Source organism: Xiphophorus couchianus, chromosome 9 (assembly GCF_001444195.1).
Source record: "Xiphophorus couchianus chromosome 9, X_couchianus-1.0, whole genome shotgun sequence".
Classification (NCBI taxonomy): Eukaryota; Metazoa; Chordata; class Actinopteri; order Cyprinodontiformes; family Poeciliidae; genus Xiphophorus; species Xiphophorus couchianus.
The window spans coordinates 18,940,117-18,956,570 of record NC_040236.1 but is presented as its reverse complement, the minus strand read 5'-3'; the positions used below and the strand labels follow the sequence as shown (position 1 = coordinate 18,956,570).

The window sequence follows — 16,454 nt, the reverse complement described above, 5'->3', positions numbered from 1 at the left end:
GCTGCCGCAGGGGCAGCAGCCGCCCGCCAGGTGGCGCTGTTTCACCGCTGCGCCATGACGCCAGGCGGCTTGCAAGCTAATCAGCTGGAAACAAACTGCACTTGAGTCACGGTGGTTCACATGTGGGTGTGACACCAAAACCACAGGATTGAATGGTCCACTATGAAACTATTTATCATTGTTATAACAAACCATATCCAGAGGCGTAACATCAAATTATGCGTGATATGGTTTTTTTAATGATTGCAGAGGAAATTCCAGTCTTTTATCAAGATTAAAAACCCCAGTTTTTATCTTCATATTATGTCTAAATAAATATATTTGAATCTTATGCTCTGACCTTTCACTTGTTGAGCTGGTCCCTTGATGGAAAGTTGGTACATTATGTGCTATGAAGAAAAAACAAAACACTAATGTAATGTGGTTTTGTGGCTTAAAAAACCGTTCAGTGCTCTATATCACGTCTGTGTTACAGAGAATAAGCTTAGATAATTAATAAGTCAAATATTTTTAACAACTCCCCGATTACAGTTACAGCTCAATAAAGGAGAACATCTTACAAATAATTTATTTCAGTAATTCAATTCAAAGAGAGAAATTAATTTATAAATCTATTTTTTTAAAGAATTAATTCCAGTTAATTTTGGTTATCATGACTTTCGATAATGAAGTGCTATGTTGTGATCACTGTCAGGAGGGGGAGCGCCACAAAAGGGGATTGTTAAAGAGGCCAGTTCGCAGAGCATTATATCCAAAATACGTTACTGGAAAGTTTAGTGGAAGGAAAAAGTGCAAAATTAATAGAAATAACTGCAACCTTCAGAGGGTTGTGAAAGTCCTTATAGGGTTTGATAGAGATTCACAAGGCGTGAGCGGCTTGTGAAGTCAATTTTTCAAGAGTCAGGAAAATGGGTTATAACTGTTGCATTGCTTGTGTTAAACCACTCTCTAACCAGAAAAAATGTCAGAAACATCTTAAGCCAAGGAGAAAAAGGACTGACCCATAGTCCTGTTTTCAGAGGAAAACACATTTTACGTTTTATCTCAAAGTCCCAGATCCCTGAAGACAGTGGAAGGACGTAGAGCTCTATCCATCTATCGATTAGTCCAGCTTCCACAGTCAGTGATTACTTTTGGAGCTCTGACATTTGCTGGTGTGGGATTTATAACTTTCAAAATGAAAAGAAATAACCAAACCACATGCAAAGATTTGAAACATATCACTCTGTGTGTATTGATAGATATATCGCTCAGATTTGAGCTGAATTACTGAAGCAAGCTGACATTTCAGTGACATTTGAGATTCACTTGTATTTTAAACAAGCCACTGTCAGATGGATCCCATCACATCACACGTCTCATGGTTTCTTTTATGTGGCCACATGGGGAAATCCCACTTTTTTTATCACACCATTTTAATTATTCTCACTTCTAAATATAAAACCTTGCATCATATACGTTGACCTTTTACGTGCTTATCTGGTGGCCTGTCTGCATGATGACCCCTTTGTGGAATATTGGTACATTTTGTCCTTCAAAGACAAACCAACAGACTGATCTGAGTTATTTCTGCAGCTCATGTATGAGGAAGAGGAAATATCTTGAGGTAACATCAATAAGATGAAGCTCAGTGATAGCTTTCCGTGTACTTCTGTGTATATTCATATAAATAAATGTATTGCATGTATAGATAAGAACACACAAGTTAATATTTATTCCTTAGAGGCTTTTGAATGAATGTTTAAAGTAATAAATACAGTGTACTTAAATCTGTTTTTATGTAAATACATGTAGAATGATCAGTAGGTTCTAAGCTACAATCAATTTTTTTAGTTCAGACTTTTTAAATTTTTCTTTGGCTTTTACTAAAGTTTATGTTACACCATCTAATGATGTGATTCTTAGCTTTTTTTATTTGTAAGTTAGCATCAATAGATCATGGATATAAAGAATAGATAAATAAAACAGCTGAGTTTTTCAGTACAACCTTTTCTGACAGAAAGCATAGAGCAATTTGAGAGCCAAATGCTTCACTGCATTTACACATAAATCTTAAAAAAAACTAACATGATATACTTTCTTTAATTTAGCACAATTATTCCTTTTATTTCATATTACTGTCAGCATAGTGTTAACTATAGCACACTGATTCCCATAAGTAAAATGAAGAAAAAACAATAATCTAAAGGATCACTAAAATTATGAGTAGTTTTAAAATAAGTGTGCGTATTGCACATAATACATTTTTTGTCTTTCTGCTCTAGGTATGAAGTAAACTGAGCTGATATTAGCTGTTCATTTAATCCGGCTCTCTGCTCAGGCCGCCTCTACGCAGCGAAATGTTCATTTGTTTCTTAAGCAATACAGTAAATGGTAGCAGCCTTCACCGACTCACCTCAGCAACAGGTGGGGGAGGGGAGCTGCTGCGACACTTTACGCTCCGACCAGCAGAAGAAAACTGGTCACTCTGGTACTTCCATTAAACCTCGTCGGGATCACAAATCCTTTAGCAAATTACACAAAAAGTAATAAAATGACTTTTTTTTCACTTAGATAAGTTTTATTTAATAATTAGGAGAGTAAGTGATGGTTTCACTCAATGTTGAGTAAACTGATCTAATTTTGAAAAGATTGTAAGGAAAATGACGCTGTAGCTTTTCTAGCAGCTTTGAGGTTTTCCAAACAGAGCAGCTTCCTGAAACGTGAGCCGTCTGTCACAGAACCGTCGGTCCGTTTTTATTCTGCTTGGCGACGTCCTCATCCTGAATAATGTCCCTTTTATCACCATCCCTCCTTTTGACTGATGCAGTGGAAAAATTCCCTGTATGACTGTACATTTCCTGCAGAGGTAATGGCTGCCATCTGTCCTGACCCGACACTCCACATCATCAGTATCTGGGAACACGGGCTGGTTTCCTTCAGCCAGACGCCTTCAGATGACACCAAATAAAAGCTCGGACATCTTTTCTAATGCAGATTCACTTTCATCATCCATGACCTCTACAACCCACTGAAAGCTTTTCATTTGTCCCTCTGTGGGTGTTTTTATTGGGCTTTTCAGGACGATTGGCTTCAGACGTTTTCTTCCCGTTCACCTTTTCCTTTTTATGTTGTGTATTTTCTATTGTCAAGGAATCTTGATTTGAGCTTTCAGTCCCAAAGATTCAATATCTTCCTTGGTCTTGCAATCTTCCCCTGATAGATTTTAAATAAAAAAAAAAAATCAAACTTCAATAATTGTTTAAAATACATGTTTAAGCTGTTAGGAAGTTTACGTTGGAGAACGCAGCATTGGTGCCAGATGGGATGATGGCACAGAGCAGAAATGTAAAAAAATGTAAATTACAACTTCTACAAACCAAATGTAGTGCTGTTCTTCACTTAAATGATAAATAGTTAAGAACAATTAAAGAAAATACTGTCAAAACTTTAATTTTAAAGTAGTTTGAATACTCATTATGTGCAACACAGGTATGTATTGCCTTACTGATCATAGTTCCTCAGATTTGTGCCGCTTAAATTTTTGCCAACTTTAGTAAAAATAGTTCTCTTTAAATGTAGACTATTTATTTTATCCCAGAGCTGCAGCTAATGAGTATTTGACAGTCAATAAATCAGTCAAAACGTTAAATTAGTAGCTGATTAGCCAGGGATTTAAATCCAGCCCAGATTTCTGCAGCAGCTGCACCTTCTGATACGAAAACATTTTCAAAAACTCCCACAAATTAAAATGACTCTTCAAATGTAAATTGGACAAATCAAAAATGTAGACCACCTTGGGTTAGGTAACGCCGACTAACTATGTCGATGAGAAAGTGGATAATATTTTTTTAATGAATAATAACTCAAGAAGAGAAATTAGCTTCAATTAATCAGAACTCAGTCTGTCTCTCTTTGAGCATGTTGTGAATCTGTGACTCGGTTCAGGCCTCTTTTCTGCTTCCCACCGGCCCACATTCAGCCCGCTTTCAAAGCTTCCTGGAAACGTCTCTGCTCAGCAGTAAAATGATTTTGAATTTCCCGAAAGATTAGGGCTATATTTACTAACCAGGTGACTTCTGAAGGCAACTGATTGCATTGGATTTAATTAGGAGAATCACAGACGAGGACTGGCTCCATATTCATGCCTCACTTTAAATTTCAAGTAGTGAACATAATTTTAAAGTTAAGTCAAAACTTTCTTGAACTTTACATCATGTTACATTATTTCCTCATCAAAGTCATATTTTTGAGAGTTGCCTTGATTGTTCAAGGCATGTTTGAGAAATCTAATCTCCCGTGGCAAATATTCAGCTGTGCCTGCGTGGGACCTAGTCCCGCCTTTAGAGACAAAGTTCTTCCTTGGTTTTCAAGATTCCCTCACTCAGTTCCTTCAGACTAGCCAGGAGCAATTAGCAAACACCTTATGGAAGCGCACATCTCCTGAGCTCATTATGCAAGCTACCTCTCTGTGATGACTTCCTGAAGGCAGCGTTTCAGAAAGAGGAGCTTTTAAAGAGACAGAGGCCCCATTTCATGGTGTTAAATCACATAGACAAAGTTCTTTTTAAGTCATATTTGACATCATTTTTATAACAACTGAAGTTAACATGGTAACTTGATTGTGCTATAAAATGATGTGGCTGGAAAACGCATTCATCCTTTTAATTCCCCTCAGTTACGCATCACTTTGTGCTGGTTCACTGAATAAAATCCCAGTAAAACACATTGTAGTCTTGGGGGCTTGGGGGGGAAAATTAATCATTTTTGCTAAACACTTACTAAAACAGTCTGAATATTAAACTTTAAAGAGAACAAAAACACAGAGCTGAAGTGTGGAGTAAAAGTAAAATAATAATAATAAAAAAAACAGGGCAGAGTGTTTATTGGTTCTCAGTCTTCACACCAGGCAGCGCATCACTCAGAGGAGAGATCACAGCGCTCGCCACGGCCGCGACACAAGTAGACAGAGACACACGGAGTCAGCTGAAGGTCAAGCCGTCGTAGCCGTTCTTGGTAAACAGTGAATGAAACCCGACAGGTGGCACAGAGTCACATTGGTTCAAAGAATAAACTAACACTTCCTCGGGGTTGAACGCTTTTGCTCGACTGAACTCAGGTTAGCGACACAAAGCGGGTAATACGGTGGAAGCTGTGCGTGTGCAGAGAGTATGGTCAGTTTAAAGGAAACAGTCTGGTGAAGCAGAGAAAAGTAAAGCCTGGCGCTTTAAGCTCTAAAGGGAGACCAATACTTGCAGTTTCTACTCCTACACAAAACAAAAATGGATCTCATGTCAATGTCGGCTCAGTATCTACGACTGAAACATCCCAAAATTAATTCAATGCGTTTCCATTATGTTGACCATACGCTGTACAGAAGTGAATAATAATAATAATAATAATAATAAAAAACAATGTAAACCCAGGTAACAGTGAGGGGAAAACGTCACAAAAAGTGCTTGTCATGATCATTAAACTCAAATTCACAGATAACCCATAAAGTACTTATTTGCTCTGGTATAAAACTCAGTTACATAGGTTGTAATTTCATTTGTCATTGTCAATTAGCATCAGATAAAGCAAATGCAAAGAAAGGTGATCGCCGTCAGGATGGGGATCCGTTCCCCCAGCTACTTTGCTCCACAGTCCTCTCTGCAGATTCTCACATCCTTCGCTTTGATTCTCATGCAGTCACCCGGTGCCTCACCGGCGCCGTCCGGTTAGGAAAACGGCCTCCAGCGTCCCCAGGGTTAAATACACTTTAACCTTCTTTGTCTCTTCGGGCCAAACCCCCGGCCGGGCCCGTCTCCACAGTTTGTGGCACTGTCCCTCTAAGCAGTCCCTTGTTCTGATCCGGTTCAGTTCCCACTTCCGAGTCCACCTTTTCTTCACACGTCCAGCGCAAAGCAAGCCGGCGTGGAGCCGTAGCGTCAGCCGTTAGTCACACGGATGATTGGGTAAACTGGCCGCCCGCCACCACTGCTCAGCAGTGGCAGGCCGCCTCACCTGGCTTTGATTACATTGCGTTTTTTTAAAAAAAATAATAGAGAAGTATGAACAGGCTCTCTCCCTCACACACACACTTGCAGAGACACATTACACATGCCTTTCTTTGGCTTCCTCATTCATTCTTCCACAGGTTCGTCCACCATAACATCTCTTTTTCTCTCATTTGTTTTCCTAACCTGATCCTGTCCATCTACATAATGTCTGACCTAAACAAAAGTGGCTCTTTTGAACCATTAAACTGTACAGTATGCTGGGCTAAAGGACAGATTTTCTACATCAGGGTGTGTGTCTGTGACGTTGGGGATCACCTCAGAGATGAAGGACAGGAGGTAAGAGTTAGTTCTGAGATTTGCCTCCCATTAACCACCTGCTCTGCTCCAGCACTGTACCTCAGAGACAGGCCACACATGTGCCTGTGCACAAATCAGCTCCTACTAGTACGGTACAGCGGGCAGAGTGAAGGGGTTAGGCTGTATAAACACACTGGTGCATCTAAATAAATTACTATTCCACTGAAAATGTGGCTTACTTCAGTAATTCAGTGACGTATAACTCATATTATATAGATTTATTATAAACAGGGCGATAAGTGGCAAGGTTTTATTTCTGTTAATTTGAACAAATGTAGCTAATGGAAAAGGTTACTGCTCAGGTCGGGTAAGCCACACAAAGTTGCTGCTAAAGAAGCTGGTCGTTCACTTGAGTATCCAGGCAGATTAAGGAAGGTTTAGTGGAAGGAAAAGATGCCCATTCAAGAATTTGGAAGTGATTCCGAAGGAGTGCCTGACTTTATGTAACAATTTCAATTGAAATAAGCTAACTTTTTGACAATTTTACAATTTACTGAGATGCACCAGTACAATGTAAACAAACACCTGCTCATAAAATGATTTGCTATTTCTGAATATCACTCCGCCCTCCTCTCCTCTCTACCAGGTTCTGCTCGTGAATCACGGTAGGATTTCTGCGGCCCACAGACTTTAGCTGATAACCCTTCAATGCCTCGTCAACCAGAGGAGGGAAAAGAAAAAAAGCAGTCAGGCTGATGTCACTTGGCACTAATCCCCACCTATGAGGCTTCCTTTTTTCCACCCAAGGCGCCACTTCGTTAGGAGCCTAAAACTGAGCCGGGATTAGTTAAAGCGGACAAGCAAAATTGATTTTTTTTTTTTTCTGAAAATTTCCTCACATCATTAATAAAGGGTTCAAAGAAAATATTCCAAAAGTAGAAAAAGAAAACAAACAAAAAAAAACATTCGTATGTAACAGACAAACCTCCGTTGCTGGGCAACAGTAATACTGTGAACTGCACCATCCCTCTCTCCCAGAAGAAAAAAAACCCCCAAAAAACTAAAACAACAAAAACATATACCGAACAACACAGAAAATAATAATAATAAAAAAAAAAAACAGCCTAAAAACAGACTCTGTATGGCTCCGGGTAGCTTCGAGTGTCTGCTCCAGAACGGAGGCTCCAACAAACCAAATGGGCCAGAGGGGAGCAGAGGAGATAAAATCACGAGTCATTAGTTCTTGTTTCTTTCCCTCCTGGACTTTTCACAGCTTCAAGTCTTTAGTGTTTTGAATGCGCGAGTCCAGGAAACGCAGCATTTCCTCTCTGGTGAAAACATTGGAATAATAATAATAATTAAAAAAAAACGACAACAAACAAACAAACTGGAAAGCATCCGTCCAACCACGAACTTAGCTTAGATTCTGGGTTTATCGTACCACTGTGGACCACAGACGAGATTTCTGAAAAATCCAAAGAAGCTCCGCCCACCCTGATGCAGTTGTACAAACATCTAGTAAATTCAGTAAATGACAGAAAAACAAGGGCAAGTTCTCCACTAAAAACTGTACACACTCAGGAATGGAGGGAATTGTTCCTGCAGAAGCTGGAGCCCTTACGTTCACACCGGTGTGATAACAGAACGTTGCGTGTGTGTTTCTCTGTGTGTGTGATCCAAGTAATCGTTAAGCAAAAACAAGCAACTAAAACTGTAACATTCAAGCAGAAATGGCTCTGGAGCGTGTTCTGACCGAATGTGAGCTGGAAGAAGACGTGATTAAAATGAGCTCGCCTCTTCAGAAAGAATACTAATGAAGCTGCAGATGTTGACATCGGGGTGTGTGTGTGTGTGTGTGTGTGTGTGTGTGGGGGGTGGGGGGTGGGGGGGGGGGGGGGGGGGGGGGGGGGGGAGATAGAAGTGTAAGGGCTCCGCTGGAGTGCTGAACAAAAGACACGGAGAGCGAGTGGGAGTCGGGAGCAGTGGTGCAGGTCCTTGTTCAGTGGTCAGCACATCCAAAGCAGTCGCTTGTCTCCACACAGACCTGCGCTCACACACACAGACACAACTAGGAACTCTGGTTAAGGCAGTAGTGGCAGGTGAGGCTGCGGTGAGGTCGGAGGGGGGTGAGAGTCGGTCTGTCGGGGCTCATGGCAGTGAAAGCTTCCACTTCCTCGTCCTCCTCGCTTCCGTTTCCTCAACCCTCTCTTCTCACCGTCCGCTCACTCAAATGACATCAGATTGGCTGGCACCTGCATTAAGAAACAATAATTTACAGAAAGCACGCAGTGCGTTTGTGTGCATCTGTGACCCATATGGTGTGTGGGTTTTTTTTTTCTCTTTCTTTTTACCTGTTGCCTATTGCTCTGACAGGCAGCACTAAGATGTTTGAACCAGAGCAAAGCGTTCATCCTGTTTCCTGCCTGGTACTTGTAGGTGTTACCTAGACAACAGAGAGAGAGAAAAAAAAAAAATAGGGTGAAAAGAGGAGCGCCTCGTTTCCACCAGCGCTCTCAGTGGTCTGCAAAGACGGCTGAAGTGCTGCTCGACTTTCAGGGACCCAGTAAAATGAAAGCAAAGCGACAGTGGATGCTACTCTCATGAGGAATGCCAGATTTGGAAACTTTATATGAATTTGTCCTCCTAAATAAAATCCAGTTTGACCGATTTTTGCCAAAAGTTCCCTAAATTGTACAGATGCCTATAAAAAGAATTCACTCCCCTCGGATGTTTTACACTTATATTGGTTTTACAAATCGGCACGTTTATTTGTTGTGAAATCAGATTTCGCTTTGACTGTTTTTTTTTTTGTCAAAAAAACCCTAATTTCGTCGATTCTAATTATTTTTAAAAGCAACAACAAAAGGGTAAAACATCCAAAGGGGATGAATACTTTTTACATGCACCTGACATATAGACTGGGGAAGTTCTTTGTTAAGTAATTTAACTATGTTTTAGATTAATATGTCTCATTTCACTTTGAGGGAAGCAAATCCAGTAAGCCGACTACAACACAAGACATTGTAGGTGAAGATAAATTATCCTCACAGCCACAGCTGGCCATAACTGAAATAACATAAACATCAAAGTAGCTGAGGTTGTATTTTTCGAGTCTCACCTTGCTCAGAGTCGGTCAGCAAGAAGACGTCAGGATGTTCTGGATCGTCGGCCATCATGGCCATGAGACCCACCACACACACGCTCTTGCTGGACGTGGACTTAAACTGAGAGGAGGACAAATAAAATGGACACAGTTAGTTTTTGCAGAAGCCTCAGAAGCCGACATCCTCCATAAAATCACTTCTGGATGAGAATAAAAACATAGTACTATGACTGCATCAGGAAAAAAAGGGGAAACGCCATGACTAGTGTTTGCATTTTTTTAAACAGTCGTTGTAGGTTCTAGATATTTTAGGGTAGATATCTTAATATTAGGACCAAACACTAAGTAAGTAACACAGTAAGTAACATTACGTGCTTTAAGTGAAAACACTTCTATTTGTCAAATATGATTTTATCCATTATACAAAGTGGAGCTACAACTCTGGTAATCAGTCTATTGAGAGTTTACGTTTAATTACATAAAGAAACCCTTTCTAGCTTCACTTTGAGCTTTTCTTAAGGAAAATTGTAAAACTTGTTTTTGTTTTTTTAAAACTCAAATGCTATAAAATGCATAAATATAAATATTTGCACTTACTCATGACAGTAAATGTGACTTTTTATTTCTCGCTGTATAGATCACGGGATAATGTCCGACATTAACTAAGGCTGCGGCAGCCGTTTAGTACAAATAAGAACATTTTCGATAATTTTTGAGAAAAATCTGGAATAAATCCCCAATTATTAGTGCAAAAAAGTGCAGGGATTTGTTGGTTTTGCGTGAATTTCCATAATAATTCTGAAGAAACTGTAGGGACTGATTGATATAATTTGGCAGTAAACAGATAGAAACTGCACTGATTTTATTGATAACATAATATTCTGCAGGAATAAATCACAATTAATGTTTAGGCTAGAATCTAGAGGGCCAAATAAAAAGCTACGGCAGGCCGGATTTGGCCTATGAGCCTCGAGTTTGACTCGTGCTCCAAAGGTTCCCCATAGAGAAAATACTAAAAAGAAGTTGGATGTATACAGGAGAATGATTTACTATACACATTATTGGGATACACAGTTTGTGAGGACTCCTGCTAAACTATTCAGCTATAATAAATGAGATGCAGGTAGGTTTTTTTTTCCTGTATGCTCTCTTTCATTTCTCTACTTTCCTAAAAGCCACTTATTAACAGAGGAAGCCTCTAAAAGCTCAAACTGAAGTGGAAGAATTACTGACAAAAGCTTTGTGTGAAGCCACTTAGACACGGCTCCTATTATCTTCTCTGCGCAAACTACGACCGGTCACTTCACACGAACCCAACAGCCTCTGGACATCTTGTCCCCTCGGCTGTTCCCTTCTCCAACCTTTCGGTTTTACTGAATCTTTTCTTCCTTCAAATTACCGAGCAGAACGATCCAGGGCATCACATAACATCTCGTTGAACAGCTTAAAAAGAAAAAAAAGAGGATGTAGCTTTTTGCCTTTGTTTTCTGTTAACAAGAACAAGCAAAGTGTTTTTCTCTGAGTTCATCGGGTAATTAAGCTGTTTTTAGAGGCAAGTAATGACCATCATGTGTTCACTCCTTATAAAATACACAGACGCTTTTGGAGCATTCCTCTCACAACTGCAGCTCATATGGAGAACGAGACACTGTGAGTCTCTGTGTTCTGTTTGTTGCCCTTGTCTGCCAAAACAACTAAAACAACCTTGGGCAGCGCTCTCCAAAACGCAAGCGATGACTGAAGGTTTCAGTATGACTTACATGCTTCCTCTCTGTGGCCTTCAGGGACTTGGCAGGGTAGTAGTAAAGCTGAGTTCCACAAAGCGCGACCCAGTATTTGGTCCAAGATGCCACCTGGACGCACAAAGACATATTAAAATGAACCCAACAGTGAATAAGTAGCCTCATTTTTTAAAAATCAATAGAGAAAGCACAAAAAAATATGTGTGTTCAGAAATATATGTAAAAGAAAAGTAACCCGAAAATTATTCGTTTTGATGGACTGTAAAAAAGCTTGCATGTCTGTTGCATGTTGTAACAGACATGCAAAACCAGAAAAAAACACCTGATATATTTTCATAGTGTTGCACAGGAAACAGAGGCATTCAGCAGATCATATTCTTCCTGCACCCATTCTACACATCCGTTCTACACTACCCAGGTGTTTCTGTATCAAGTTTTTACATATAAAAAACACACGGATGCACACTGCATGCTCCTGATTTAAATAAGCGTATCGGCATGTTCTCACGGTTGGTTTCTTGCCCTCTTTGAGCACGGTCTTCCGTCTCAGCACCCCTTGGACGGTGACGGCTCCGGGATAAAGGTGAACGGCAAGTTCCTCCGACTCAGCCGAGCTGCAACAGAACAGAGCCAGACATCACACGCCGTATAAACAAAGTCCCATGCATCGCCATGCAGAGCAATGAACCAGAATAAAATCGGAGAGAGACCAACAATAAAAGCAGAAACAATCTGCACAGCTACCTTTAATCCCGCCTGTGCGGAACTGTAACGTTTTTATGGAACATTTTTCTGTCTGCCTTTGACAGAACTGATATTTCACAGATATAAATCTTAACGCTGCCGTTTGCGGAGGCATGAAAAGACGCGGGGAAGGTGGTGTGCAGATTGTGTCTGTCTGGAGGATCAGAGCAGGAAACTCAGTGAAGAAGGCTGACAGATAAAGAGAACCACAGGCTTAAATATTCACCCTACAAGAAAAATATATGGAAGCAGAAAGCAGCCGTCCCCACTTTATAATATTATTGTTACTGTAACTAGTTTTGTTATGTCATATTGACAGATTCTAAGCACATGATGAAAAATATATGGTGAGGTTCGTCTTTAATTCAGTTTAATTCGTTAACCCTTGTTTGCTCTCCAGAGCTTTCCAGGGTTCCTACAGCTCATGTCATAGCTTCCAAAGTTCCCAGTCTCATTATTCATTGTGAAACAAAACTGTGAAGTTCACTGTGAACTTTTGGACAGATACATACAGACAGAGCGCGAGCTAGGTAGCAAGATAGACAGTCATCCATCTATCTCTCTAGCTGTCTATCTAGTTAGCTAGCTAAATTCCAGACTTTTTCCATATACATAACTAGCTACCTATTTTTTCATATTTTCCCAGTCAGAGTAAGAAACCAGCCTCTTTGTGGCAACACCTGCAGATAGCTATGATGATGCATTTAGGGACTTATCATAAACTATGTAACTCAAACTTGTTATAAAAACTTTATTTTCTTATTGCTAACAGATAACTTCACTGTAGTCCAGCTAAAAAATTTCCAAGATTTAACAATGTGATGTTTGATTATTTTGGATCACCACCACAGGACAGCCTACTGATGTTATGGGCAAATTATTGAACTTTGTGCATCCATATTTTTAAATCTTAAACATAAGTTTTAAGCATAACTGGATCTCTGTACTTCTCAGGATTTATTTGTATAGACAGATGTGTGTTTTTGATTGCTGACTTGGAGATTTCAGTCAAAGCTTTCACAACCAGATTAATTCTGCTATAAATTTCAAAGCCATCTGCAGTGAAGTTTTCTGACAGCAACACGAGATGACTCTTTTATAGCCAATTTAGTGTGAATGATGTAGTTTACTGGCTGTAATTAAATGCACTGTCACGGCTAGTCTGTATTTGTAGCCACATAACGCTCTGCGGAAGAGCAAACATGTCGACACCATGAACAGATGAACAGAAGGGGAGGATCAACAATTTGTCATTTTTTTGGACTAAAACATTGATCTCCAGACAAACAGCTTATCATGAAAAAACTTATTTCCTTTCAACATGAAAAATACGTTATTTTCCAATAATGAGATCCCAAGAAAAGCACATAAAAAAATAACAGCATTGACGGCCGGTTTCTGCTTCCGTAGGAATGTCTTCACTGATTCTCTTCGTTTCTCCATCAGCAATCAAGATCTACTTTGTGTCCATTAATATGAGGAGCGCAGCGTATCTGCAGGGATTCATTATGGCTCCAAGCTGTAGAATACTTTGGAATTACATTAAGAGCTAAAGTTTACAGTCTAGAAAGATCAGAATTGACACATAAGATGTCTCCCACCCCCCCTATCTAAAGCTTTAAAGTAATTTATTACCAGATAATATATACATAATTGTTCAACCTAGGAGTGGGCGATGTGACAGAAATATCAACATCATCGATTTACCGCAAATTCACTATCATGATTTTCACTCAATTTTCCAAGCAAAAAAACATTTAACAAAGCTTTCAAGTGGAAGAACTTTAAAAAAATAAATAAAAAGATTTTCATTCATTTGTGCAATTTTGCCAACTTCCATCAACCACGACTCAAACTGAAAAAGCACTCAGCCTCAGACTGTAGAGCCAAACTCAAAGCCTGCATTTTAATTAAAAAGGCAAACAACACCACTTAGGTAAATCTCACTGCAACTGTTTATAGCCGGTTTTATGAATCCAAAGCTGAAAGCTGCTTTAAGCTGCAATGGACAGAATTGCCTCACACAGGGTCTAACACTGTGCTGTTTAAAAAAAGTATTGAACCCCTCACAGATTTCTTTGGTTTTTGCTTTTTGTCAAACTGAAATGTTTCAATTAATCAAACGGATGTTAATATCAGACAACAGTGACACAAAACGCAGTTTTCAAATTATGATTTAAGTTATTAGGGAGGGGGAAAAAAAGCTGTCCATACCAATATGACCTTAAATGAGAAAGTTATTGCTGTGTTGTTTTTTGAGATGCTTTAGTTACTTTTTGTTGTCAGACAGGTTCATTTTAGATGATTTCATAACAGTGTTCAAGGCCAGGTCAATTTGATCATTATTTTTTCTTCCTAAGATATGGAATCATAACTATAAATCTGGTTTTTTGCACTTACTCACATTTGATACTTCATATTTATATAAATATGAAACAGGGTTGAGCAATATGGGCTTAGAATTTTATCTTGACATTTTGTGGTGCTGTTGTGAAACCGGTAACAATGTTTTATAACTATAGATTATTTCTCTTTTACTGTATGGCTGTGAACGCATCATTCATAGCACCGCAAACAAATTGTGTTCTTGAAAGCATTTCCTTTTCAAACAGGCTTCTTCAGGACACCACTCAGTTAAAGCAGTGTGATTTATATCACTAAGCTGCACACAGCAACAGCGTTTAACCACATTTTCAAATTTACTGATATTTATTGAAGCTTTCGTGGAACAGTGGAGAAAATAAAAAAAAAACATTTCTGATAATAATGTCAGTTATATATGTTTTTTTTTTAAACATCGCTAATTGGAATTTTTCAACAATGAAATCAAAAAACCTTCTACAATTGATCAACAATACGATAAATGCCCACCCCCTAGTAAGATATGGCATTGTACTTACTTTGACATTAAAACTGGTTTGTTTGACAAATGACAAAAAAGAAAAATCTGTAAGAATTAAAATATTTTTCACAGCACTAAATATAATCAAACGTTTATTGGCATTTATTTCCAAGTTGTTGTCATTACAAAGGGAGAAAAAGATCCCAGATTCCATCTACAAATTGTATCATATTCTCTGTTTTATAGCAGTTTTCTTATTAATTTCTCTACTGCTGTAATCAGGCCAGATTTGGCAGCTAAAATGTTTTAAAAACATTATCACATCGCCCACTCCTACTTTAAGCTGCAGCTCTAGTCATCCTTTCTGTTCAAAGCTATCGGAGGCCCACACCTCCATTTTAACCCCCCACCATGTGTGTGTGAGTGACAGACATGCAAGAACAAGAAAATCTAAGAAAAGCTGCAGTTAGAATACAGAACAACAGCAGCAAAAAGACAGGAACCTGCAGCCCCGAAGAGAACCTCTTCTCTGTGTCCCACCAACACCCGGCACTATCACCCCAAACCCCCAGATTATGCCTCAACTCTACACCGGCTAAGCACCAGCACGCAGCGGCTCGGCAGCGAATGAAGCGTGCGGGAAACAAAAAACAAACAAACAAAAAAAAAAAAACAAACAAAAAGGCTGAGAGAGATTTTTGGATCAGATGGAAGTTGGTTCTGGTCGAGGTGGGTGTACCTGCTGGGCCTCAGGACTCCTCTGTACGGGATGCGGGCCACACGGGTCACTGGGCCCAGAGAGTGATAGAACCGAGTCCTGTTCAGAAATTGGATAAGATAGGACAGGATAGGATACGGGGCACGGGTCACTGTTAATCTGTGTGTGGGTTTTTGTTTTTTTCCCCCGTTCAAACTGCACAGGTTAGCTCTGAATGAAGAGTGGTCAGTTAGTTGGAGGATTTAAAAATGGATGTGAGGTACTTTAAAAACAAAACAAAAACAATGGTGCTTTGGGAAAAGAGGTTAGGATGATTCTTCAGGCTTGTGGAGTTTTTAAAATGTTATTCCCGATCAGGTCAGTGTGGCTCCGTACGTTTCACACGCGCGCACACAAGGGGGCATTAGTAAAAAGATTTATCGAAGCACAGAAATGCATTTTTAGGCTGCTGGACAAGCAGTAGCGTCTGCATATCGTCGCTCGTTTTTGAGAGCAGGAGTGGCGGGATGAGGCGTGACGGCCTGAAAGCAAACGCTGGGATTGTTTAAAAGATTTATTGCAGTTTATTTGCACAGGCTTCTTTTAAAAAAAAAAAACAGACATGTGATCACAGCGATGACAGTGTTTTATGATCTGCACGGTAACCTGCAGAAATGGGATGCATTACCTCTCAAAAGCTGGCCAAGACATCTCTTCACTGAGCTCGGAGCCCTCACTGCTCCCTGTACCGGGGACAGAAACCATAAGGTGAATGTCACCGTGATGCAACCTGGCTACCGCTGTGGCTTTTTCATCAAGGTTACGGAGGCTTCAGTCTCACCGAGTGAAATGCCACTGGACAGAGTTGAGCTCTCTGCCTGTCCCCTGCTGGGACTGTGGCTCTCCAACACACTGTCATCCAGCAGATGACGGGAGCCAGCGTTGGGAAATGTGGCGCTTTTAAACTCTACTGTGTTCATCTTATGGATAAAACTGAGGAGACACAACACAGCAGAGAGGAGGGACATAAAGGGAGCTGACAGCACTG

At 39.9% G+C, this 16,454-nt stretch overlaps 1 protein-coding gene across 7 annotated transcripts in view; it reads right to left on the bottom strand.

The window, feature by feature from the left end:
* Window positions 1-8,251: 8,251 nt before the first annotated feature.
* Window positions 8,252-16,454, bottom strand: part of ralgps2 (Ral GEF with PH domain and SH3 binding motif 2) — an 83,558-nt gene continuing 75,355 nt past the window's right edge. For 4 of the 7 annotated variants that reach the window (XM_028026965.1, XM_028026968.1, XM_028026966.1 and 1 more), the window contains exons 14-21: window positions 16,248-16,399; window positions 16,095-16,149; window positions 15,449-15,526; window positions 11,632-11,737; window positions 11,142-11,234; window positions 9,397-9,502; window positions 8,630-8,721; window positions 8,252-8,530 (exon numbers count right to left, since the gene is read on the bottom strand). In XM_028026965.1, coding sequence (XP_027882766.1) covers window positions 8,501-8,530; window positions 8,630-8,721; window positions 9,397-9,502; window positions 11,142-11,234; window positions 11,632-11,737; window positions 15,449-15,526; window positions 16,095-16,149; window positions 16,248-16,399 — 712 coding nt within the window. In that variant the 3' untranslated portion in view covers window positions 8,252-8,500. The remainder of the gene's footprint in view (window positions 8,531-8,629; window positions 8,722-9,396; window positions 9,503-11,141; window positions 11,235-11,631; window positions 11,738-15,448; window positions 15,527-16,094; window positions 16,150-16,247; window positions 16,400-16,454) is intronic. The other 3 variants (XM_028026969.1, XM_028026970.1, XM_028026971.1) reach the window with 3 other exon arrangements.